This window comes from Rhinoraja longicauda, chromosome 1, assembly GCF_053455715.1.
Source record: "Rhinoraja longicauda isolate Sanriku21f chromosome 1, sRhiLon1.1, whole genome shotgun sequence".
Classification (NCBI taxonomy): Eukaryota; Metazoa; Chordata; class Chondrichthyes; order Rajiformes; family Arhynchobatidae; genus Rhinoraja; species Rhinoraja longicauda.
In genome coordinates this window covers 118,697,810-118,724,566 of record NC_135953.1, presented here as the reverse complement: position 1 = coordinate 118,724,566, position 26,757 = coordinate 118,697,810, and the positions used below count along the sequence as shown (strand labels likewise).

Sequence of the window (26,757 nt, the reverse complement as noted above, 5' to 3'; positions counted from 1 at the left end):
GGCGTTCACCTGCCCCCGTTCTGGGCCCACCAACCGCACCTGTGGTTCGTGCAGGCAGAGGCCCAGTTTCACCTCAAGAAAGTCTCGGAGGACCAAGATAAGTTCCACCACTTGGTAAGCTGTCTACAGCCCGAGGTGGCCGCGCGGGTGGGACGGTACCTGACCAGCCCCCCCCAAACCGAGAAATACGAGGGGCTCAAGAAGCTCCTGCTGAGGACTTTTGGTTTTAGCCAAAATCAGCGGGCTCTGAAGCTCTTGCATTTACCGGAGCTAGGGGATCGGCTACCGTCTGTCCTGATGACCGAAATGCAAACTTGATCGGCGAGCACCAACCTTGCATGATGTTCGAAGCGGCATTCCGGGAGAAATTGCCCCGGGACGTCAGGTTAGTATTGGCGGACGTCTCCTTCGAAGACCCGGTGGCGTTCGCGGAGAAGGCCGACGCGCTCGTAACGGAGGACTCCACGGGAGACTCGGTAAATCGGGTTTCAAGGCCTAGGAGCGACCGGCCGCGCGGCCAAGATGGCGGCGCATCGGCCGCCATTTTACAAAAAGCCCGCCAAGACGGAGCTGCAGCGCCTGCCATTTTGCAGCGGGCCCACGCAACAGAGCTGCACAGGCGTGGCTGGTGTTTTTTCCACAAGCGGTGGGGCGGTGAAGCCCGAAATTGCAGGGCCCCGTGTACCTTTTCGGGAAATGCCTCGGCCGATCGAATATAGAGGCAGTCTCGATCGGCCGCAATTGCTGCCACTACGTCACGGATCGAGGTACCGGCACCGTTTTCCTGGTCGATACGGGAGCTGTCGTTAGCATCGTGCCTCCCTACGGCTGCGAAGTTCGAGCAGGTAGGAAAGGTCCGTCCCTCATTGTGGTCAACGGCAGTCCCATCCACACCTACGGCAAGAGGGCCATGTCCCTGTCCTTCGGGTCCGAGACCTACCATTGCGATTTCATCGTTGCCGACGTGGGCCAGGCCATCCTGGGCGCGGATTTCCTCTGGGCTTTTTCGTTTGTCGCAGACGTCCGCGGGAAGGGCCTGCAACCCTCGGCTAGCAGCGTGGAGCCTGCTACTCCTCCACCTGCCACCCTACCCTGCCCGTCGATCCGGGCCATCACCACGGCTCCCGATCAGTTCGCTGCGGTCCTCGCCGACTTCCCGTAGCTCCTCATACAACGGTTCGATGCCCCTTCCGCTAAGCACGGTGTCGTCCACTTCATCCCTACCGAGGGGCCGCCTGTATTCGCCCGGACTCGGCGCCTGCCTCCCGACAAACTGGCCATTGCTCGGGAGGAGTTCCTGAATTTGGAACGTCTGGGGATTGTTCGTCCTTCAGACAGTCCGTGGGCCTCCCCCTTGCATTTGGTCTCTAAACATCTGGGGGGTGGAGACCATGTGGGGATTACCGGCGTCTTAATGCTGCCACCCGGCCTGACCGCTATCCGATCCCTCACATACAGGACTTCTCAGCCAGCCTCGAGGGCGCTACGGTGTTCTCGAAGATCAATTTGGTGCGGGGATATCATCAGATCCCCGTCCACCCACCGGACATTCCCAAGACGGCTACGATTCCTCCGTTTGGTTTATTTGAGTGGTTACGCATGCCGTTCGGTCCAAATGCCAGTTCGGCCTGTCCTCGGTGGATTTCCTGGGTCACTGGGTCACACCGGCCGGTGCCACTCCCTTGCCCGCTAAGGTGGATGCCGTCCGCTCTTTCCCCCGCCCTACCACCATCAAGGGCTTGCAGGAATTCGTGGGCATGGTGAATTTTTATCACCGGTTCGTGCCTGCGGCAGCTCGGATCATGCGCCCCCTTTTTCAATGCCTCGCGGGTAATCCCGCTGAGTTGGTCTGGTCCACAGCTGCCGAGGCGGCCTTTGATGCGGTCAAGCTGGCCCTCGCCAACGCCACTATGCTCGTGCATCCCCGCTCCTCTGCCCCCACGGCCCTGACGGTGGACGCCTCAGCCGTGGCGGTGGGTGGGGTCTTAGAGCAACAGGTCAATAGTCACTGGCAGCGTCTGGCATTTTTCAGCCGGCAGCTTACTCGACCTGAGCTGAACTACAGTGCCTTCGACAGGGAGCTCCTGGCCCTCTATTTAGCTGTTCGTCATTTTCGCTATTTTTTGGGGGGGCCACTTTTTGTTGCCTATACGGATCACAAGCCCCTCACGTTTGCTTTTTCTAAGGTTTCTGATCCGTGGTCGGCCCGCCAGCAACGGCACCTCACCCTCATTTCGGAGTTCACCACGGATGTTCGCCACGTCGCGGGTAGGCTTAACGCCGTTGCTGACGCCCTGTCCCGGCCGGCCAGTTCCTCTGTTGCTGCGGTGGGGGGCGAGGTGGATTTTCGGGACCTAACGGAGGCTCAGCGCCTGGAAGACATTGCCTCAGCGTACGCCTCCACCGCCTCAGGGTTGCGGTTGGCCCAGGTGGCGTGCGGCCCCACAGGTACCACACTTTGGTGTGACGTTTCCCTTCCCCGCCCCCGCCCGGTTGTGCTGACTGCCCTGCGGCGTAAGGTTTTTGAGGCCATTCATGGCCTGGCACACCCGTCCATTCGTGCAACCTCGGCTATGGTGGCCACCCGATTTGTCTGGCACGGCCTGCGGAAGCAGGTGGCCGCCTGGGCCTGCGCCTGTGTCCCGTGCCAGACCTCCAAGGTCCACTGCCACGTCCAGCCTCTGTTCCAGAATTTTGTGGTTCCGCCCGTCCGTTTTCCGTGGATTTGGTTGGTCCATTGCCTTACTCTAGGGGCTACACTCATCTCCTGATGGTGGTCGACCGTTTTACTCATTGGCCGGAGGCTTTTCTGTTGTCAGACACCTCGGCGGCCTCCTGTGCACGGGCCCTGGCGTTACATTGGGTTGCCCGTTTCGGCGTCCCGGCCATCATCACTACCGACCGGGGCGCCCAGTTCACCTCGTCCCTGTGGGTCGCGCTTGCGCAGCTGTATGGGTCTCGCTTGCAGCAGACTACCGCCTATCATCCCCAGGCTAACGGGATGGTAGAACGCTTCCACCGACAGCTGAAGGCGTCCCTCTGTGCCCGCCTGACCGGCCCTGACTGGGCTGACCAGCTGCCTTGGGACCTCCTCGGTATTCGCACGGCCCCTAAGTCTGATCTGGGTACTTCCTCGGCGGAACTTGTCTATGGCTCACCCCTGCGGGTGCCGGGTGACATTTTTCCTCCATCCTCCGCCCTGCCGTCTTCCGTGCCGTCAGTTTTGGCTTCTCTCCGGGCTTGGGTAGGTTTCCTGGCCCCAGTCCCGGCCTCCCGTCACGGGAGTACCGCAGCGCACGTACCGGCGGACTTGCATGACTGCGAGTTCGTTTTCCTCCGGCGGGATTCCCACTGCCCCCCTCTGCAGCCGGTCTACCAGGGCCCGTTCCAGGTGCTGAAAAGAGGGACGGTCACCTTCACTTTGCAAGTGGGCACCCGACAGGAGCTGGTCTCTGTCTCCCGGCTTAAATCTGCCCACTTGGACCAGGACCAGGACCGTCCTGTTCTGGTGGGTCAACCTCCTCGCCGGGGCCGCCCTCTGGCTACAAGCGGCCAAAGACGATGGATACTTACCGGGACTGGCTTATTTGGATACCGCAAGAGGAGTAAATCCGATTGTGGAGAAGCTGCCCCATTATCTATAAGAGAGGTGGATTTCTCATGGCATGAAGTACAAAGAGGAAAACTATAACTGCTACCCTCCATTCTGGTATTTCACCAATTTCATCTGCCATGAGGCAAAAGCGAGGAATTACCCTAGCTTCACCTTCTTCAGCAGTAACCCTACGAAAAGTGACAAATTTACACCCAGGGACAACAGTCAGAGAATGCCCATTGCTGTTAACAAAATGGATGACTTCCCCAAAACACCCTCCTACATAGGATGAGAAAGCTCAAATCCTCCTACTGCTAGGCCGCGACATCTTGAGAGTCCACAAGGTGTGGAAGCGAGTGAACGGGCCTCATGACGCCCCCTTTGGCCTCAAGCTGGACCTGGGGTGGGTTCTAATAGGTGATGTATGTTTGGGCAGCTCCCATATACCAAGGGTGCAATGCTTCAGAACCAGTGTGTTAGAGAACGGCAGGCCTTCAACCTTCATACCGTGTGAAAACCACATCCATCTCAAGGAGAAGCTGAGCGTCAGAGATGACAAACATGGGTTTCATCATGCCTTCAAAGGTGACTTGACAGGCAAAACAGACAAAGATCACCTTGGACACTCAGTGTTTGAGCGGACAGACAACGACAACAAACTTGCGCTCTCTATAGAGGATGAGATCTTTTTGGACACCATAGAAAAGGAGATCTTCCAAGACGAAGCCAACAGCTGGGTGACTGCTTCCCTCCATTCTGGTATTTCACCAATTTCATCTGCCTTGAGGCAAAAGCGAGGAATGACCCTAGCTTCACCTTCCTCAGCAGTAACCCTACGAAAGGTGACAAATTTACACTCAGGGACAACAGTCAGAGAATGCCCATTGCTGTTAACAAAATTGATGTCTTCCCCAAAACACCCTCCTACATAGATCCATCTCCTGAAGAAAATGACCCTGGTAAACACTGTCCTATTCATAATAAGCCTCACCCCTTGAGGAAGTGTCGAGTCGTCCACTCAGTTAGTTAGTGATCCAGGACACCAATGGAACATCCACCCTCATCTTCGTCTGTGTGCTCCCTAGCAGAGCAGGCCGGATGGTGTTAAAAGCACTGGCGAAGTGAAAACATGACTCCTCACAGTGCTTCCCGGCTTATCCAGGTGAGCATAGGAACGATGGAGCAGATGGATGATAGCGTCCTCAGCCCCCATCTTTGTTTGGTAAGCGAACTGCAGGGGGTCCAAGTAGGGTTTAACCAGGGGTCGCAGGTGAGGGAGCACCAGTCTCTCCAGGACTTCATGATGTGTGAAGTCAGCGCTACCAGTCTGTAGGCATTGGAGGAGCTGGGATGTGTCCTCTTTGGTATAGGAATCAGGCAGGATGTCTTCCACATCACAGGAACCATCTCCAGGCTCAGACTAAGGTTGAAGATATGCTGGCTGGCACAACTCTTGAGTACCCTAGGGCTGACACCATACGGACCCGTGGCTCTTTCCTCACCTGCTCAGCCATAATGGTCAGATGCGAAAAAGAAAGCATACCAGGGGGAAAGCATACCAGGGGGATTGGGAGAGTCTGTAGGTCTACGAGGGGGGGGGGGGGGGGGCAAAGGCCCCTCCATCAAATCTATTAAAAAACATGTTTAGCTTGTTGATCCAGTCCTGATTTTTTCTCTCCCCAGGTTACTGGTCATCTTCTAGCCTGTAATGCTCTTCATACCGCTCCACACATCACTCATGTTGTTCTGCTAAAGTTTCAGCTCCAGCTTCCTCCGGTAGTCGTCCTTACACTGTCTTAGTATCACCTTCAGATGTTTCTGCACCTGGTTCACCTCCGCCCTGTCATCGTTCCTGAAGGCCCTCTACTTCTGGTTGAGCAGGGGCTTTATGTCACTGGTGACCCAGGGCTGATGACACCATATGTATCTTTGGTATAGATTTGAACAATGCAGGAACAGACTTTTCAACAATATCTCTGCCAAACATGATGCCAAGATAAACCTATCCCCTCTCCCTGCACATGATGCATTTCCGTCTATATCTATGTGCCTATCTAAAAGCCTCATAAACACCACATGAAGATGTGCTTGCTTTGGATTTGGTACAGTGAAGATTCATGAGATTGGTACAAGATTACTTAGGTAGCATTCATTGGAATATAGAAGGATGAGAACTGATCTTACTGCGACTTCCAAGGTTTTGAGTAAGATTGATAGAATACTGAAAATTTGTTACCCCGAGTTTGTGGTATCTAGAACTCGTATCCTCTAGTTGGTATATCTATAACTAGGGGGCAAATTTTCAGAACAAGAATTCACCCATTTCCATTGGAAATGAGGGATTTCTGAACCAGTCTGAATCTCTGGAATTCTGTACCCAGATAAAAGTCAAGAGTACTCACAATGTGCTGGAGCAACTCAAGTGTTCAGGCAGCATCTCTGGAAACATGGATCAGTGACGTTTTCAGTCAGGATCCTTTGTGAGACTGAGGAGGGTCCCAACCCGAAATATCACCTATCCATGTTCTCCAGGGATGCTGCCTGACCGACTGGGTTATTCCAGCACTTTGTGTCTTTTTTATAAACCAGCATTTGCTGTTCCTTGCTCCTAGTGTTCACTTGTCATATTACAGAAACAAATCTGTAATAACAGCAGCACAACAGGTTTGTAAAAATTGTACTCAATAGATGACATAATAAACAAACAGAAAAATTACAATAAACAAAACACCTAATATAGTGCAAAGCAAATCAAACCCATAAGTTCCTAGTGCAACCAAGGCAGATTGGAGTTTAGTTGGAGTTCATAGTGTTCAATAGCCTTCTGGATGTTGAGAAGAAGCTGCTCCTGAACCTCAATGTCAGTTTTCAGACTCCTGCATCTGCTTCCAGATGGCAGGAGTGAAATGAGAGCATGGCTGGGGTGGTGTGTGTTTCTGATGATACTGGCTGCCTTTTTGAGGCAGCGCTCCTATAGACCCCTTCGATGGTGGGGAGATCAGTACCTGTGATGGACCAGGCACTGTTCACCAATTTTTGTAATCGGCACGGTGGCGCAGTGGTAGAGTTGCTGCCTTACAACGCTTGCAAGACCCGAGACCGGGTCCGATCCCGACTACGGGTGCTGTCGGAGTTTGTACGTTCTCCCCGTGGGTTTTCTCCAAGATCTTCAGTTTCCTCCCACATCTCCAAAGACGTATAAGTTTGTAGGTTAATTGGCTGGTGTAAGTATACATTGATCCTTGTGTGTGTGTGTGTAGGATAGTTTTAATGTGCAGGGATCGCTGGCCGGTGTGAACACGGTGGGCCGAAGGGCATGTTGCCACACTGTATCTCTAAACTAAACTTTGTTCCTGGGTATTCCCATTGCCAAATCAGTCTGGGGTGCAACTAATCAATACGCTCTCTACCTACAGCCTTAGAAGTTCAAAAGTGTATTTGTCTACATACACATACAGTGGGGGCAAGGCCATTGAACACACCCAAGGAAGAGTGTCAGTCATTTCAACAAAAATTAATCAAGGGATCCCGGAGAAGGCAGGAAAGTGGTACCGAGGCCAAGACTGGATAGCCACGGACAGGGAGGGGCATGTCATGCTCACACTCCTCGGTTCACGCTCTTAAAAAAATCAAATTGAGATTTCCGTAAAATTAAGCAAAATCGCTCTCCCCTACTACAGTGGGTGTTCCGCTGCAGTATTGGATTCTGCCCTTGTCAAATGCAAGTTCATTGTAAACATTGAAAAAAAGGTGTCAAGATACCTTTCATTGTCCATTCTATCTGAGCATCAGCGACATCAAAACTTTTTGCAAAAGCCTTGCGTGGCTTGAAGAAAATGCAACACTGCGTACATTGATTGATGCGATGTATGGTTACATACTGGTATCGACGTCTATTAAACACTAGAGGACACTGTTGTATCGCTCACGATCAATTCTCAGTTTGGGATTTGCCTCATTAGCAGAGAGAAATGCTGTACCGAGCGCGTCGGGATATTTTTGGCCAAATGATACTTTTAAGTTTCGGAAAGTTGCTTTAACTAGATCAAAATGGTTTTCAGTGGTCAACGTTTGCCCTCTGTAAAACAGTGTCGAGCCCGCGCTTATTACTACAGGAGTTGGACGTGTTTTATCTCTTATTTGCAAAAGTATATTTTGCAAGATTAAAATGAGCCAGAGTGGGAGTCATTTATCGAGCAAAGTGGGTGAAGAGGTGACAGCTGAAAGCAGATCTAATTGAATGGCTGCAATCGGTCCACTCAGGCTGGGAGCTTGACATTCTTCTCTTGAAAAACTATGTGGAACACGGGAACGGGTCCGGCTCACATTCAGCGCCCGATCTACCAGGATCTTCACCAAAACATGACAAAATTGATCAAAAGCGCAGAATCCAAAACGGACATTGCTGCATGGTGGCGAATTGAACTTTCACTTTCAAAATGTCACCACCCCCTGTGAAACACGTCGCCCACAGCTCATTGCCACATAAACCAGAGCCGCAAATCCTTAAGTTAAATCCTTAAGTTATTCCTGTAACCAGCTAACGGTTCCAACACACGGCCCCATTAGGTACGCCCCCTTTCTCCTCATTCTCGGCCCTCACCTTACATCACACATGTTAGCTCAACCTACCTTCCTGGGGGTGGGAACCCGCCGCCACTCATTGTGACTGACTGCTGCATTGCCCGCAGGGGGACGAGTACGATTTGGGAAGAGGGGGGAGCGCAGGGATGCGAGCACGGACCAATGGTCAGAGCGGCAGCGGCAGATTGAGGGGCGGGCGGAGGCTTTCCTGTGCCGTGGAGTTTGATTGTGTTGGGAGAGAGTGGAAAAAAAAAGCAAGATCCCGGCGAATGACCAAAGCGAGTCATGTCTTTATTAGTGCCGGAGCGAAAGCGGCAGTACGCTGAAACTGTATGCGAACACTCTCTCCCATAGCAATCTGCAAGGCAAGACATAACAGGGGGAATACAAAACTGCATTACAAAGTTGGAGCGTATGAACAAAAAGTTTGCAGAAACTTTATGAAAACGCCTGAAGCTGCGTTGAAAAACCTCTGGAGGGAAGCGATTGAAGAAACACTGACTACTTTTTTTAACTTTACTAGAACTCGGTGGAGACGGTGGTCGTTACAAGGTACACTAACGGCGCCTTTTCCAGGATTTAACCCTAGGTTCGTTTAGATTTGATGCATTTTGGAAGAGGGATATCTTGCTGGAAAGGTGGGCTGAGAACACTGCTGACTTTACCATGGTACCGTTAGGTAGAAGCTGCAATTTGCTCGCCGTCTTGCTGGTGCTTCTGAGCTTCTGCTGGGATGCCGCGTCCAACCAACTCCGCCAAGTGTTTCGGATCGAGGAGGAGCTGCCGCCAGAGACCCTGGTGGGCACCATCCTCACCAAGCCCGACTTCACCTACCGCTTCAGCGAGAACCACGCGTTGTTCGCCATCAACGCCACCACAGGTGTCATCTGCACCACCTCGGTGATCGATCGCGAAACTTTGCCCAGCGACGTGATCAACATCGTGGTGCTGTCCAGCCAGCCCACCTACCCGACCGAGGTACGCATCGTCGTGCAGGATGTCAACGACAACACGCCCGTCTTCCCCGAGCCCGGCATCGTGGTGAGTTTCAGGGAGGACACCAGCGGCGGCCGGCAGGTGATCCTGGACACCGCCACCGACGCGGACATCGGCTCCAACGGGGTGGATCACCGCTCCTACCGCATCGTGCAGGGCAACGAGGGTGGCAGGTTCCGCCTGGACATCACGGTCAACCCGAGCGGGGAGGGCGCCTTCCTCCACCTGGTGTCCACAGACGGGCTGGACCGAGAGACGGCGCCTTTCTACCAGCTGCTGGTGGAGGTGGAGGACCGTGGGCAGCCCAAGAGGTTCGGCTACATGCAGGTGAATGTCACCGTGCAGGACACCAACGACAACTCGCCCAGCTTCTCTCAGGCTCACTACCAGGCCAGCGTTGACGAGAGTGTGGCGGTGGGCTCCAGCGTGCTGCAGGTGACTGCCGGCGACCTGGACCAGGGGGCCAACGCCGACCTGGTGTACACGGTGGACGAGGGCAGCCCCTTCCACATGGAGCCGCTGACCGGCGTGCTGACCGTCAAGGAGCGGCTGGACTACGAGACCAAGAAGGAGTACTCGCTGGTGATCAGGGCCAGCGACGGCGGCAGCCCGTCCCTCAGCGGCCGCACCGAGGCCACGGTCAGGCTGCTGGACGTCAACGACAACGACCCGCGGGTTCGGTTCCGCTACCTGCCGGCCGACTCCCGCTTCGCGGCCGTGGACGAGAACGCCCCCATCGGCACGGTGGTGGCTCTGCTGACGGTGAGCGACGCCGACTCGGCGGCCAACGGTAACATCTCGGTGTCCATCTTGGCGGGCAACGAGCAGATGCACTTCTCGGTGCAGAGGTCGCCGGTGCCGGGCCTGAGCCTGATCAAGGTGGCCAGCGCCCTGGACCGGGAGCGTATCCCGGCCTACAACATGAGCGTGTCGGTGTGCGACCACGGCCTGCCGCTCGGCCGCTCCTCTCTGGCCAGCCTCCTCATCTTCATCAACGACATCAACGACCACCCGCCCGCCTTCGAGAGGCCGCTCTACCGGGTGGAGGTGGCCGAGGACGTGCCGCTGGGCAGTTACATCGGCGGCCTGAGGGCGACCGACGGCGACTCGGGCCTCAACGCCCAGCTGCGCTACTCGGTGGTGTCGGGCAACCGGCTGGGCTGGTTCAACATCAGCCGGGAGTCGGGCCTGATCACCAGCGCCGCCGCCCTCGACAGGGAGACGGCCGGCTCGGTCCGCCTCAACATCAGCGCCAGCGACCAGGGCCTACAGCCGCGCACCTCCTACACCACCCTGGCCATCACCGTGAGCGACGTCAACGACCAGGCTCCCACCTTCACCCCGCCCTCCTACCGCACGGCCGTGGCCGAGCACTCTCCGCCCGGCACCCCGCTCGCCGCACTCACCGCCATCGACAAGGACCTGGGCCCCAACGGCACCGTGCGCTACCTGCTGGCCCCAGACACGCCGCCCGCTTACCGCCGGCTCTTCCGCCTCGACCCGCTCTCCGGCCTCCTCACCTGCCTGGCCGAGCTCGACCGGGAGCTGCAGCCCGCCTACGAGCTGCGGGTCCAGGCCCGCGACAAGGGCGAGCCCCCGCTCTCCTCGCTGGCCCGGGTCGACATCACGCTGCTCGACATCAACGACAACAGCCCCACCTTCTACCCGCTCCAGTACTTCGCCAACATTAAAGAGAACGAGCCCCCCGCCACCTACATCACCACCGTGTCCGCCGCCGACCCCGACCTCGGCAGCAACGGCACCGTCAACTACGCCATCACCGCCGGGGACACGTCCAGGTTCCACATCAACCGCAACACAGGGGACATCTCCACCAGGCTGTCGCTGGACCGGGAGGAGAAGACAGCTTACCAACTGCAGGTAGACCCTAGATTATTGTTGTCGTAGCTCAGCAACTAACACAAATAAGCATTTCACAATAGTATAACGACTTAATGGTGTTTGCACTGCAAAGTAGAAGGGTGAGGAGGAGCTGACATCCTCCCAGGCTGGTGTTAAAAGCCTTGTTTCAGACACATGCTGCCACAGCTGCTGTTCCTCCCCCACTACTTTTGGAAGCGCTCCAAACACATTTTTAAGGTATGCTTTTTGAGCATGTGCAGATGAGTTTTTCACAATTTTCCGTGGAGATTGGCTAATCGGGCATTGAAGTTTGCACCGCGTCTTGCATGTTGTGCCAGCAACTGCTTCAGTTGGAGATAAAAATTGATCTGGTTGGAGATGAAGGATCTTGGAAAATTAATGATGGCTTCTGTGTTAACAACCTCATTTTGAAGGAACTATAATGTCCGAGCTATGTTCCTCGTGATGAATTTTGTTATCAGTGATATTTTCATCTATCATTTGTGTTCAATCCTTCACAAGAAACTGGATGGTTGGATGGCTGGATCTCTGACTTGTAGGGAGGTATCTTAATGACCTTATGAGCCTAGGCAAAGGATCATTGATCCTGGCTATCGACAAGCAGCAATATTAACATAAACATTAAGTCAGCACAGAAAGCCCTATTGGCCCGCTAACCACCGTTTACATTAATTCCACATTAATTCCATATTTTGTTCTTATCTTCCCAAATTCTCATCAACTACCACCCACCTACACTCTTAGAGCAAATTACAGTGGTCAATTGACCTACCAACATGCATATTTTGGGATGTTGGAGGAAACCAGAACACCCAGGAGAAACCCATTTATCCATAGAGAAAACTCAACAGTGCAAACTCCACACATGTAGCACCCAAGGTCAGGACTGAACTAAGTATTTGTGCCATGAGGCAGCAACTCCACCAGCTGTGCCATTGTGCTGGCCTAAATATTTTATGCCCACGCTAACGAATGTAAGTATCCCATATGCCTTCTCCACTTTATCTTACCTATGCTAACATCTTCAGGGATCCTTGGACCTTTATACCAATGACCTTTTGTTTTTCATTATTCCCTTCAGGATGTTTATTAATAGAAAACTTCACATTCAAATAGAGTTAAGATCAACAAAATGATGCATACTGGTCATTCCTTCTTCAGATGTTTAGCAACAGTCTCTATCCAGACCGCCACCAATGCTGATGTTGGGCCACTTGCCAGGAAATAGCTTCCTGGTTATGACTTGCCTGAGATTCCCATGCCTTCCACTGAGAATGAAAGCTCTCCAATCAGCACCTTGCATGTAGAATGAACAACATTGGGTGCCCCCAAATTTAAGGAAACGTTGAAAAATTGCAAACAGTTGGTGGTAATTTAATATTTTCCCCTGCTTATCAGACTCTCCCCCTCTTCCCCTTTATTTCCAGAATGCAATCCCACAAATATAATGGGTCCCTGGCACATAATCCAAAGGGATAATCTTGATTATGTTTTGAGCAATGTTGGCTTGGAATAGTGATCTGTCCAGGGGAGATTTTAACTGCAGATGTCCTTTAAGTAAAGTACTGCCCTTGAGAGGATGTTGGGTGGGAAGCTTTCCAGAAGTCAAAGACTTCAATGCAGCTCGGCAGAAGATCATTGTGGAATCAGAGAGATGGAACCAAGGTCAAGATGTATAGATTCTGGGGAATGTCTTTTTGGAGGGGTTGTTTGCAAAGAATTCAGGTTGTGGAAGTGGTTTGCCAGGCAAGGTATCTAGTCCTAATCACGGAGCAGCAAAGGAATGTAAAGGCAGGGTTTAAGATTGAAATGGGGATGACAGCATGGGAGATTCAAAGTTTTTATGGGTGTGTGTGTGTGTCTGTGTATTTAATGAGTAGGTCCTTCGTCTTGCTTCTGCTGGGCTGCAAGTGTGCTTATCTAGACATTTACTCTCTCATTGTAATATTTAAATGTTCAGTTTGATTCTTGGAAGTAGATTGTCCACCTACCACTCTTCCTACCTTCATTACGTGATACTTAGAGTTCCTGGTTTAGATTTCTTGTAAGTTATCCATGGGCGTGACCCCCAGCCCATGTTTTTCGTGCGTAAAATTTAGACCACTGTTTCCAATTGAGTTGCCTCAACTTCTGGGTAACTGAGATTAGTTAATTCAGCACAGGCAAGGGATCATAACTCAGAAACAAAGAACATAGTGCACCTCTTGAAAGTCCAGGGTGATGATAACTTTTTTTCACATATAAGAAACTGAAATAGGACTGTGATTTATTTTCACACCATACTGAATCCACATCAGGATCTAATTATGATAGACCAGGCTTGATGTTCTGTCAATTTTACAATGCAGGATTTTTTAATATAAAGTTGTGGTTAAACAGCCCTGTTAAACAAGTTCTTAATTTTGACAGATTTAACAGTTAGGATCCCAGCTGTTCCAATTTCAGTAATGCATGAATAAATATTGATTTTCAGGAAACATTTTAATTGATTCTCAATATACTTTTAATTTTGAGATACAGTGTGGAAGCAGGCCCTTTGGCCCACTGAGTTCACACCAACCAATGATCACCCATATGTTAGTTCTATATTATACCAGTTTCACATCCTGCACTCCAGGGATGATTTGTAGAAGCCAATTAACCTACAAACCAGCATGCCTTTGGAATGTGGGAGGAAGCCGGAGCACCCGGAGAAACCCCATGCGGTCACAGCGAGAATGTACGCAGTCCATACAGACAGGACCTGTAGTCAGGATTGCACCGGGTCTCTGGCACTATAAGGCAGTAACTCTACCGCTGCACCACTAGTTCGCCCAAATAAATATTTCACGTCCAACGTCGGGGTCCTCCATGACCCAGGGATTAAGAGTCCCATGCTCTACCCACTGAGCTAGCCGGGAACTGTGGTGGTGGTAGAGAAAGGACAAAAACATGATTCCTCATATTCCTCTGAGTTCCTGAATCCAAGGCCTGACCTGCTGGTCGGCTCATGGTTGAATTGAAACATGGGGGTGATCTTGTCTTGGCTGAGACTAATATAATTATTAAGGATAGACACAAAATGCAGGAATAACTCAGCGGGTCAGACAGCATCTGTGGAGAAAATGGATAGGTGATCTTTATGTAGTTTCCAACATCTGGATAGGAGTGATGTCTGTGGATCCAGCACATCTTCATCAATTAACTGCAGGCGATGTCCATTATTATAGACAATAGACAATAGGTGCAGGAGGAGGCCATTCGGCCCTTCGAGCCAGCACTGCCATTCACCGTGATCATGGCTGATCATGCACAATTAGTACCCCGTTCCTGCCTTCTCCCCATATCCCTTGACTCCGCTATCATTAAGAGCTCTATCTAACTCTCTCTAGAAAGCATCGAGAGAATTGGCCTCCACTGCCTTCTGAGGCAGAGAATTCCACAGCTTCACAACTCTGAGTGAAAAAGTTTTTCCTCATCTCTGTTCTAAATGGCCTACCCCTTATTCTTAAACTGTGGCCCCTGGTTCGGGACTCCCCCAGCATCGGGAACATGTTTCCTGCTTATTCAGAAAGGATTGCATGAATAGGTAAAGGAAATACCGTTGTGACTTTTCATGCCACCAAAAAATAAATGTTGATAATATGCATTATTTCTAATTTATATATATTTTTATGCCACACTCGGGACTCATGCAAAATATCAACATTGGATATCATCTGATTAAATATATTCAAAATAATTTGAAATGTCATTGCAATTAACATGAAATCCAATAATCAAGTTGCAACTCAATGTATTTTTTCAATTCTTGAGTTTAGTAGTTTATGCAAAGCACTTGTTCCGTTCATAGTTCAAATTCCTTGAATGTCATATCATATCATTAGAAGTAGTTAATGCATCCTAGCTTGTATTAATGGGTGGTGCAACGGTAGAGTTGCTGCCTTACAGCGCCAGAGACCCAGGTTCAATCCTGACCATGGGTGTTGTCTGTATGGAGTTTCTATGTTCTCCCTGTGACCTGTGTGGGTTTTCTCTGGGATCTCCAGTTTCCTCCCATACCCCAAAGATGTACCGGTTTGTCGCCTAATTGGCTTGGTATAGTTGTAAATTGTCCCTAGTGTGTGTACGATAGTGTCAATGTGCGGGGATCGCTGGTCGGTATGGACTCGGTGGGCTGAAGGACCTGTTTCTGCGCAGTATCTCTAAACTAAACTAAACTTTAGAATGATGACATAATAAAAGTCTGAAGAAGGGTCTCGACCTGAAACATCACCCATTCCTTCTCTCCTGGGATGCTGCCTGACTTGCTGAGTTACTCCAGCATTTTGTGAATAAATACCTTCGATTTATACCAGCATCTGCAGTTATTTTCTTACATAATAAATGTAACATTTTAGGAAATTTGTGATTTTAGAGCGTTGGAAGATTTTAGCTCCTGATTAATTTTATAAAGATTAACCTTATAATATCATTTCTGGTGCTCAACCAATTAGTATGATATAGCTTTAATGGAGAAAAGCAGAACACATTTATTACAATAGTTGTCAAATAAATGTAAAACAAGTGCGGATCTCTGGAGAACATGAATAGGTGACGTTTGGGAAACAAGTGCATTTGGACATTCCAGATTACACACACAATTTGAAGCAAACAAAGAGACATGTAAAAGATGTGAGATGCAGGCTATAGGGAAAGGTTGAGCAGGTTGGGACCTAGTTCATTGGAGTTCTTCTTGCGTTTGAGGCAGCAGAAATTATGTAACGCCCTCCAGGTGCTGTAGCCAGTGCAATGTGCTGTTGTCAAGGGCCGTGAGGTCTACCCCTCCACCAGGGGGACGGAGGACAGTGTAGTCGAAAATGACGTACTGCGCTGTTTGCTGGTCTGCTCCACACACGCAGGCTGCTGATGAACGCAACCCCCAACGATGCATGTTGGCATTGAACCGGCCGACCCCTGTGCGGAGCCGGTTCAGGGCGACCCACTCTTTGCGGGGCACGTCTGAGCCGGGTGGGGCTGTGGTGTTCGGTGCGACAGTGAATTGAGGAGGTCGCGATGTCAGTTCCCAGTTGGTTCTCCATGCTCTTAGTATGTTGAAACCGGAGCCACAGAGGGTCGCTGCATGATGGGAGAAAGGGTGATGAGATGACAGGCGTTGAGGTCCCAGTTGCTGTGAATCCTGGGCGAGGTGGTGCAAAGGATGTTTGGCATCCGATGGGGCCTTGCACAACAGCCTATAAGTGGAGAACTCTCTGCGAAGCTTGGCGGGTGCGATACCTGCGAGCACCGCCAGGAGATCTGTCGGAGTGGGGCGTAGGCAGCCAGTGATGATTCGCATGGTGGCGTTGAGGGTGGCGTCTAGCTTGCTGGTATGAGCGCTGCGACACCATGCTGGGGCGGCGTACTCAGTGGCGCTGTACACGAGTGCAAGAGCACTGGTTCGAAGAGTAGATGTCCTGGCGCCCCATGCCGATCCTGCCAAGCAATGCAGGAGGTTGTTCCGTGCCGAGACTTTAGCACGGAGAGCTTCAAGGTGTAGCTTGTAGGTCAGCTGCCGATCTAGTTTCACCCCAAGATATGTAGGAAATGGGTTGTAGGGTAGGGGTGACCCATTGAGGGTGACGTTTAGCTTGCGTTGAGCGTGTTGTTCAGGTGAAAGGCCTTTGTGGTTTTTGCCATACTCAGTTTTAGTCTCCAGGTCTTAAGGTAGCCTGCGACAAGTTCCATATCCGCCGAGTGCACATCCTCAACATTTGACCAACTCTTGTCCGAGTGCAGTAGGGCCAAGTTATCTGCGTATCCATATTGGCGCGAGGTCGTGCATGGCAGCTCGCTGATATAGAGATTGAAGACCATGGGGGCCAGTACCGAGGCTTGGGGGACTCCGTTTCTTAGGCGTCGCAGTCGGCTAGATTGTCCGTCACTGGTCTTGAGTACAAAACTGCGGTTGGCAAGGATGTTGGCAAGGAACCGCACTAAATGATGGTCAGGGATGGTTTGGAGGAGCTTCAAGATCAAGCCCTAGTGCCACACAGTATCATAAGCGGCGGTGAGGTCCACCAGTGTGATGCCCGCCTTGTGACCCTTTTCAAAACTGTCTTCGATGTCATTGGTCAGCTTGACTATTTGGTGGGTGGTGCAGTGTCCATGCCGAAATCCGACTTGTTCAGCGGGTAGTTGAAGGTCAACGATTGGATCGAGCCGGGCCAGGAGAAGCCGTTCGAGGACCTTGTACGGGACACAGAGGAGTGAGATGGGCCAATAGTTCCTTGGGTCGTCCGCAGGCTTGTTTGGTTTTGGTAGCGCAATGACAGTGGCTTTCCGCCAGATCTTCGGAATGGACTGACCAATGAGGCAAGAGGAGTAAAACACGGAGCCAGGCCAGGCATTTAGGACCGCAGTGTTTCAGGAATTCTGGGGGGATGTTATCAGAACCCTGAGCTTTTCCACATTTCAGTTGAGAGTTGACAGAAGAAAGTTCTGCAGAGGAAAAGGGTGCTGCCAAGTGCCCATCAGCGCCTGGAGCTTTCCAAAGATTAGTGGATTCCTGTTTGACAGAATGAGTATGGTTCTTGTCCGCGTCTTTGGAGTGGCCATTGGCCAGGATCCGGTGGGCTATGGAGTTGGCCGTGGCAGGGCAATACTTTGGGCAGGTACTTCGATTCATTGGAGTGTTGAGAGCTGAGGGATGATCTTATGCAGGTGTATCAAATTATGAGAGGAATAGATAAGGTAAATGCACAGAGTCTTTACACAGGGTAAGAGAATCAAGAACCAGACGGCATAGTTTTCAGGTGAGAGGTACAGGATTTAATAGGAATCTGAGGGGTAATTTTTTTAATCAGAGAGTGGTGGGTATATGGAATGAGCTGCCAGAGGAGGTTGTTGAGACAGGTACTATAGCAGCATTTAAAATATACTTGGACAGTTACATGAATAAGAAAGGTTTAGAGTGGTATGGGTCAAATGTGGGCAAACAGGACTAACCTAGACAGGGCATCTTTGTTAGCTTGAATAAGTTGGGCTGAAGAGCCTGCTTCCGTGGTTTATGACTGCTTGACTCTATGACTCAGTACAAATGAATTGTAACTTCACTTGATAGCTCTTTTTAGTTCTTGGGATACTGGGAAGGGAGCAGGTAACAGGATAGTTATTGTATCTTTTGCGCTTGTATGGGAAAATGTCATGGGAAGCAAAATAATCAATGGAGATGGAAGAGCAAGTCAGGGAGTTGCAAAGGACATGATCACTTCAGAATGCTGTAAGTGGGAGGGAGGGCAGTGGAATGTGACATGTAGTGGAATCTCTGAAAGAAACGAAAATTAAGAAAGATGATCCATCAAATGTAGAATCTGCTGGCGTGAAAAATGATCAGGAGACCTCTATGTTTGTATAGGAAAAAAACCTGCAGATGCTGGTTTAAATCGAAAGTAGACACAAAAAGTTGGGGTGGGCCAGGCATCATCTCAGGAGAGAAGGAATGGGTGACGTTTCAGTTCGAGACCCTTCTTCAGACCGAAGAAGGGTCTCGACCCGAAAAGTCACCCAGTCCTTCTCTCCTGAGATACTGCCTGACCCGCTGAGTTACTCGAGCTTTTTGTGTCTACCTCTATGTTTGTATGCTCAAGAGGAGAGGAGATGAGTGCAGAGTTGCAGGAAATAGACAAGACATGGTCAAGAGCTTGGTTAAATGAGACAGAAAGGGAAAAATAAAGATGTATCAGAGGCATCTGTGAGGATAAAGGTCATTATAAGAGCTGATATGATGAAGACAGAAGAACTGAGAGAATCGTATGGAGTCCATTCAGGAAGCTGGGTGGGTGGTATATTGTATATTGTGGGTGGTATATTATATTGTTTTAATATGCTGTAAACGTCAGAGATGGATATGTGTAATGTTGCATGGGACCAGGACATTGGGAACTGTCACCAAGGAGGGGTTCATAAGTGCACGGAAGGATGTTGGAGGAGACTGGACCAGGGAGAAGGGATAGTCAAAGTAGGAAGAAATATGTTCAGTGGGGCAATAGGTTTGTCTGAATTGTTCTTATCTTAGGAAAGTGATAAAAGTGAATTTCCTGGGATTTAGAGACCATATGGGGCTGGTGACTAGAAGAAAGAACTCCCACAGAAATGAGGTCTATGATTGTAATGCTGACAATGGTCTGATATTCAATCAAAGGTATCACAAAATGCTGGAGTAACTCAGCAGGTCAGGCAGCATCTAGGAGAGAAGGAATGGGTGACGTTTCAGGTCGAGACCCTTCTTCAGATTGATGTGTAGAAGGAATGGGTGACGTTTCGGGTTGAGACCTTCTTCAGACTGATGAAGAAGAAGATGACTTCAGACTGAAGGGCCGAATGGCCTACTCTACCTATTTTCTATGTTTCTGATATTCAATGGTGCTTTTGTGGTCTGGAGGACATGCAGCTGAAGTCTTTTTGATTTTTCACTCCCTCTATTGTGTATTATTGCACGTTTTTAACTCTCCCTTTCTTTACCTTGGCTGACCTCCCTAGGACTTGTGCCAATTTTGCCTTGTAATAATTTGGTGAAGGAGTGCATGACAATATTACTGAAAGTTGTTACTCATCTTCTATATACTAAAACTCTCGTTTGTTTGTTTGTTCCTGAACTACAGCCAAAACGATACACAATTGGAGGGAGGGGGGGGAGGAGAGGGTGCTGCACCAATGCAGAAGAGGTTTGGGCCCAACGGGTCCACTTGGTCTAGTAAAGGGACTAAAAAGAACAGACAAGATATTTTTAATTAGTATAAAACACTTATTTCATTTCTTTTACAAGCAAGAATGGGGTACTGATTTTGGATGATCAGCCATAATCATATTGAATGGCAGTGCTTGCTCGAAGGGCCAAATGGCCTACTCCACCTATTTTCTATGTTTCTCATGGTTTTAAGGAAACACTGAGAAAGGTCTGAAGCAGCATTCTCCAACAGCAAATTAAACAAGAAGACATCATAGAGGGAAAACTAATTTTATATCAAACAAAATGAATGTATGGATATCTGTGTATAGATAAGGGAGGCGAGGAATAAAAATCACCGTTATAAAGAGAGCTTTAGAAAACCTAGTGGTGTAATGGATCAGACCTTTGGTACTGCGTTCAGATTGAATTCAGACTGATGACACACTTAATAAGTTTACAGTACAGGAGAATTGAGGTATACCCAAGACATCTGGTAAAGTGTACTGTAATTAGATTGGAATAAGATTTATAGAAATATTCAATACAGATAGAAAGCCTTGTGCAGCCTTTCCTGTAATTAATAGGATGAAAATCTTTGTGCCTGCTGATTGTAGGAGTTGCCTGAAATACCTACTGTACATGGGACCGAAACCGTAAAATTTTCTCTAATTCGGAACTGCCTAGTAATGTCTTTTAAACAAGCTCTGATTAGTGTGAAGACTGAAAAATTTGTGTTATGGGAAATAATTTTCAGAAACACGGTGTTGAAAGGATAAGTAAAGAAGCCTTACTAGAGACTCTGATATTTAGTGCATGAAATGTAAATTGTTCCAGGTCGATTTGTATTTTGACCTTGCAGTGGGAAGGGGATGGGAGAGGCTGGGTAGAGTGCTGCTTGGGAGGACAGTAAAAAATAACTTAGATGCAAGGTTATATAATTCTTCAGTAACATTATTTTCCAAATTTAAGTTTTCATCTTTACACATTTATTTATTCTTCCAGTCAAACAAGAAAAGTAGATTACCTTTAGTAGTGTTGTGTGATTCCGTGTTCTGGTATTCTTATTGCGTGCCCATCTAAGATTCGATTCTTTCGCATTATTCCTTATTCTTTTGGTAACGAAACATTAAAGGGTCTTCTTTTCAAATAATCATCTGATGTTTTTCTATGTTATTTTTGATTGCAGGTAGTTGCTACCGATGGTGGAAATCTGCGCTCACAGACGCTAGCTATTGTAACCATCACGGTTATTGACACACAGGATACACCCCCATCATTCAGCCAGAGCAGCTACAGTTTTGTTATCTTCGAAAACATCGCTATTGGGTCCCTTGTCGGCACCGTATCTGCATCTACGCTTGATCTTAATACCAACATTACTTACCTCATCACTTCAGGAGACCAGAGGGGCATGTTTACCATTGGTGGATCAACAGGTCAAATCAATACTGCCAGCACGATAGATAGAGAAGAAATGGCACTTTATCAGTTAAAAGTTGTGGCAAGTGGTGGTACAGTAACTGGAGAGACTCTAGTTAATATCACAGTCAAGGATCTAAATGATAATTCTCCACATTTCCCGCATGTAGTTGAAAGTATCAATGCAGTTGAAAATTGGGGTTTGGGGCACACAATTTTCCAAGCCAAAGCTAAGGATCCTGATGAGGACATCAATGGCATGGTTTCATTTTCCTTGCGGCAGAATCCAAAAGGCCTCTTCCATATCGACGAGAAAACTGGAATAATAACTTTAAATGGACCTCTCGACATAAATGCGGGTTCATACCAGCTGGAGGCAGTAGCGTCTGACATGGGTGTTCCCCGGCGCTCATCCAGCTTAATTTTAACGATATATGTGCATGATGTGAATGATAACCCACCTATATTTGACCAGCTTTCATATGAAATCACTATTTCAGAGGGTGAACCTGTGAACTCAAGATTCTTCAGGGTTCAGGCTACCGACAAAGATTCTGGAGTGAATGGAGAGATCAGTTATGACATTATAGAAGGAAACAGGGAGAAGAGGTTTGGTATTTTTCCTGATGGGCAATTATATATCAAGGCTGAATTGGATCGTGAAACTCAAAGCCATTATGTCTTGATGGTTGTTGCTGCAGATAGAGCGGTGGAGCCTCTGAGTGCAACTGTAAACGTAACCATTATACTAGAAGATATAAATGATAACAGACCTTTATTTAGCAGCACAAATTATGTATTTCATTTTAAAGAAGAGCAGAAAGCTGGTTCAACTGTTGGATACATCAATGCTGTGGACAAAGATTTTGGATTTAATGGTGAAGTGAAGTATACATTTGAAACTGCCCAGCTTGATTTTGAACTGAATGAAGTCACTGGAAAATTAATCAGTAGACATCAGTTTGACAGAGAGGCTTTAATGAGGCAAAGAGGAGCAGCGGTTTTCAGCTTTACAGTAACTGCATCAGACCAAGGATTGCCAAAAATTCTCAAGGATCACGCTACTGTACAAGTATATATTACAGATACAAATGATAATGTGCCTAGATTCACTAAAGACCTGTATCTGGCCTCAATATCTGAATCAGCAGGAAACTTGACACAAGTACTCCGTGTAAGTGCTTCAGATGTGGATCAGGGAAATAATGCTTTGGTGCATTACTATATAATGGAAGGAAATGAAGAAAATCAGTTTATGATTCAAAGTACTACGGGACAGGTGACATTGATAGGAAAACTGGACCATGAAGCTACAGTCTCTTATTCCCTGACTCTTCTCGCAGTCGACTTAGGAAGTGACCCTTTGAGTTCCACATGTACTTTAATCATCAGTGTGTTGGATGAAAATGACAACACTCCTTCATTTCCAAAGTCTGTGATGCACATCGATGCATTGGAAAACATGAGAGTTGGAGAACTTGTAGAATCTGCAACTGCCAGTGATTCAGATTCTGGGGACAACGCTGAGATTCATTACAGCATTACAGGAAGTAACAATCATGGAACATTTAGCATCAGTCATAATACAGGTAGCATCTTCCTTGCAAAGCAAATGGACTTTGAAACCCAATCTATTTACCATTTGAACATAACAGCAAAAGATAAAGGAAGACCTGCAAGATCCTCAACAATGTCAGTAGTGATTCATGTTAGAGACTTCAATGATAATGCACCCAGTTTTCCTCCTGGAGATATATTTAAATCTATTGTAGAAAATATTCCTATTGATACATCTGTACTAACTGTCACTGCCCAGGACCCTGATGCTGATATTAATGGAGAATTACGTTATTGCATAGCCCAACAAGTTCCAAGAGGGAACCATTTTGTGATTGGTGCTGCAGATGGAATACTGCGCACAAATGGAGAGATTGACCGTGAATTTTCCAATCTGTTTGAACTTACTATTAAAGCCATTGATCAGGCAGTCCCTCTCGATTTCAGGCGTTTCGCTTTGAAGAATATCACCATCTTAATAACAGATCAGAATGATAACGCTCCGGTGTTTATATCTCAGAATGCCCTGCTCGCAGACAGTGCCCTTGTGATGGGCTCCATTCTTACAACCATCAGGGCTATTGACCTGGATGAAGGAGCAAATGGAGAAATTGAATATGAACTGGTTACTGGAGACAAAGATACATTCATGATGGATCGATATAGTGGAGATATTAGAGTAATTTTATCTTTGGTTCCTTCTCGACTCCTGTATCAACTTGTTGTGTTGGCCGTGGACTTTGGACAAGAGAAAAGAAAAACTAGCACAGAGATAACTGTTATTCTTAAGGGCACAGATGGACCTGTCTTTAGCCAGCCAAAATACATCACTATCTTACGAGAAGGAGAACCGGTGGGTACAAGCGTGATCTCTTTAAAGGCAGCCAGTCCACGAGGTTCTTTGGCAGTACTGGAGTACTACATAGTTTCGGTTCGTTGTGGGGGAAAATCAGTTGGACGTCTTTTCACGATAGGACAACAAAGTGGTATCATCCAAACAGCTGCTGTGCTGGATCGAGAGCGTGGACCAAATCTTTATCTTGTGGATGTCTACGCAGTTGAGAAATCTTCGAATTTTCCCAGGACGCAAGGAGCAGAGGTAAGTAGATATGATAATGGGTATTTTTGTGACAACAATTCAATAATTCTATAAATTTCTTTAAAGTATTTGCTTGCTTTAATAAGAATGGTAGAGCTAGAGGTCAAAATATATGGATTTATACATACAATTTTTAACCACTATGGCCAAGGAAGTATTTTTGCTTATTTAAAAGTCTTCATTTTTAATTATGGGAGGGAGACACTGATATTTACTACTAACACTTAGTGTAATGTAAGGATTAAAATTATCTTCACCTTTTTGCTATCTTGAAAATGAAAGTAAAAAAATATATATAAATTACACCATTGTATTCATTAAATGGTTCTTTACAAGGCTCTCATTGTCTATGAATGTGCCATTTGCAGACTATGCTTTGGATAATCCAGCAAAGTGCAGATTTTGTTTGACAGTAAATGTTTCTACTTATTATATCAAGTTTACATCTTTTTCAAATAGTTCTTTATATACAAATGCAAAACGTTTGCAAATTACCAAGTTTGTTACCTGATTCTATAAACTGAAAATAGTGGTCTACATAAGTATGGTGGGAATACTGTGCATTGGCGGTCGTGGTGCAGTGGACAAATGTCGATACTGACTGAGTGCGGATCTAATTTTAACCTGTGAGTCAAGTTGACCTTAGAATCCACAAATGGGAAAACCACAAGTGAATTATCAATGTCTTATTCCTCACCATGTGATATATATTTAGTTTCCACTGTCCGCTATTGTATATTGTTTTTACCACAGAATTAGGAACATTTAATTTTAAATGCATCTTTATTTATAAAATTAAATCCTTATTTAATATAAAATAAATATGCATTGATATAAAGATCATGTGAGACAAAAATGACAGCCAACATCACTTGAATTACTAATCATTGCAATCCTTGTAGTAAATCTTGGAAACCTTTTTCAATTAATGCAAAAAAAACACTGATTGCGACCTGTACACTAAAAAGGATTGGGCAATAGTTTTTTTTTCTCTCAACCTATTATATAGGATGCACTTTGCTCAGGAGAGTGCTGCAGCACATATTCCTGGACCCTGGCGCACACTAGTTTGCAATACTCAGATTTGGAAATCTCTTTAACTTTACATGTACTAGTAAATTGTTTTTAACTGCAAGTGAAAACAATAATGTAGCCGAGCAAAGCTAAAAGATACTTTTGTGAAGTCGAAAAAAAGCAGTTGTGTCAGATTTTGAAACCTTTCACACTTATTAAATTGCTTTGTTATGCAAGCGAAACAATGCAGAGCGACAAATGTCTGCTAATGGAGAACAAACATTGGAGGAAGGCCAATGGTGCCAGACTCTTGACAGGAAAAACATTATTGTTTCATAGTTTGTTAATTTGTGTTTTTAACCAAAATGTACTGGAGAGATGCGATTGACATTTGAGTGTAGGTTATATTGTATGAGTGCATATTATGATAGTTATTTTCTTTCTTATTTGGTGTTGTCATATTGTATAACAGGAGTAATTTTTCACACAAATGTATAAAGTATAATGCAATAATTAAATGCAATAATTAATGCAAGGTTTTTGTAGGATTTTACTTCTCTGCAGTATAAAACCACTAAAAGTGTCTTTATTAAGGACTCTCGCTCACAAAGTTATTTTTTGCTGTATATTAAGAAATTATTTTAGTCACCTTATAGTCTTGAAGTAGTATGTTTAGAATGCTGAATAATGATTATTGAATTTTACATGCAGGATCTATATACTATTAAAGTGTAAGCATGCTTGTGAATAATACTGTGCAGGGTTATATGATATGACCCATTACGTACAGTGTGATCCATTTAACATTGTGTGACAAACCTTTGTAATGAGCATAATTTCACGTTACATTTCAACTAATTATGCACAAATGTCACGATAACAACTAGACCTCATTTTACACTTATAACTCTATACCAGGACCTAATATTTTATCTAAAACACCACAGCAATTCCTCTAATTGCAAGAGTTACTGGCCCAGTTGATCCATTACCCAGATCCTACTTAATCCTTATAACTTTCACCACATTGCCAATATCCCTCTCCCCACTCTTATTGTTCAGCTGTTCATGAAAGAAAATATGTGGCGATTGGTCATTAGAAAGAGATTTATCACAGATGTTATTGTTTTAATTTTGCGTCAGTGGAATCACTGATAACACTGCATCATAGATAGATAATTTATAAATAAGAGGTCTGAGGCATGAGCTCTGTAAAAAGTTATTTATCTGTTTTTCAACAGAAGGTAAATAAATAAATTAGTATAAATTCAGAGCTAATGGTATTGTGTGAATTAAAGCTTTCAATCATATTGCAAGATGTAAAGTGATTAAGTAACTCAGCGGGTCAGGTAGCATGTGAAGAACATGGACAGGTCATGTTTCAGGTGGAGAACATGGATCAGTCATGTTTCAGGTTGGGACCCTTCTTCAGATGGAGGAGGGTCGTCACCTGTCCATGTTCTCCAGGCATGCTGCCTGACCCACTGAGTTATTCTGGCACTTTGTATCTTATTTGTAAACCAGCATCTGCAGTTCCTTGTTTCTGCATTTCTCTTTAAAATCATATTGCAAGACCATGTTGTGAGCATTGGTACTGGAGATTTAAAGCTTTCAAGGACACAGAATAAACGGTTTCTCAATGACTTTAAAAATTCTAATTGGAATTAGGCTGCCTGCTAGGCCTGAAAATTGGGGAATGACCATCAGCAAGAGATGGTCACTTGAAAATCTTCCTGGACACTACTATATAAACACAGTTCCAGTAGGAGCTACAGATCAATTGTAGAAAGTAGGGGAGTCATAGATATATGTTACAATCTTGTGAATAACAGTGGGGAAAAAAAGGGAAAGTAACACAAAGCATAGTTGCATTTTATGCGAACTTGCAACATGCATTAGTAGGTTGATTATGAGAGGAGA

General features: G+C 47.0%; 1 protein-coding gene across 1 annotated transcript in view; it reads left to right on the top strand.

Moving 5' to 3' along the window:
* The first annotated feature begins 8,845 nt into the window (after positions 1–8,845).
* The window catches only part of fat4 (FAT atypical cadherin 4), a 326,374-nt gene continuing 308,462 nt past the window's right edge, over positions 8,846–26,757 (top strand). The window contains exons 1-2 of the mRNA XM_078398435.1: positions 8,846–11,056; positions 20,935–23,823. Coding sequence (XP_078254561.1) covers positions 8,846–11,056; positions 20,935–23,823 — 5,100 coding nt within the window. The remainder of the gene's footprint in view (positions 11,057–20,934; positions 23,824–26,757) is intronic.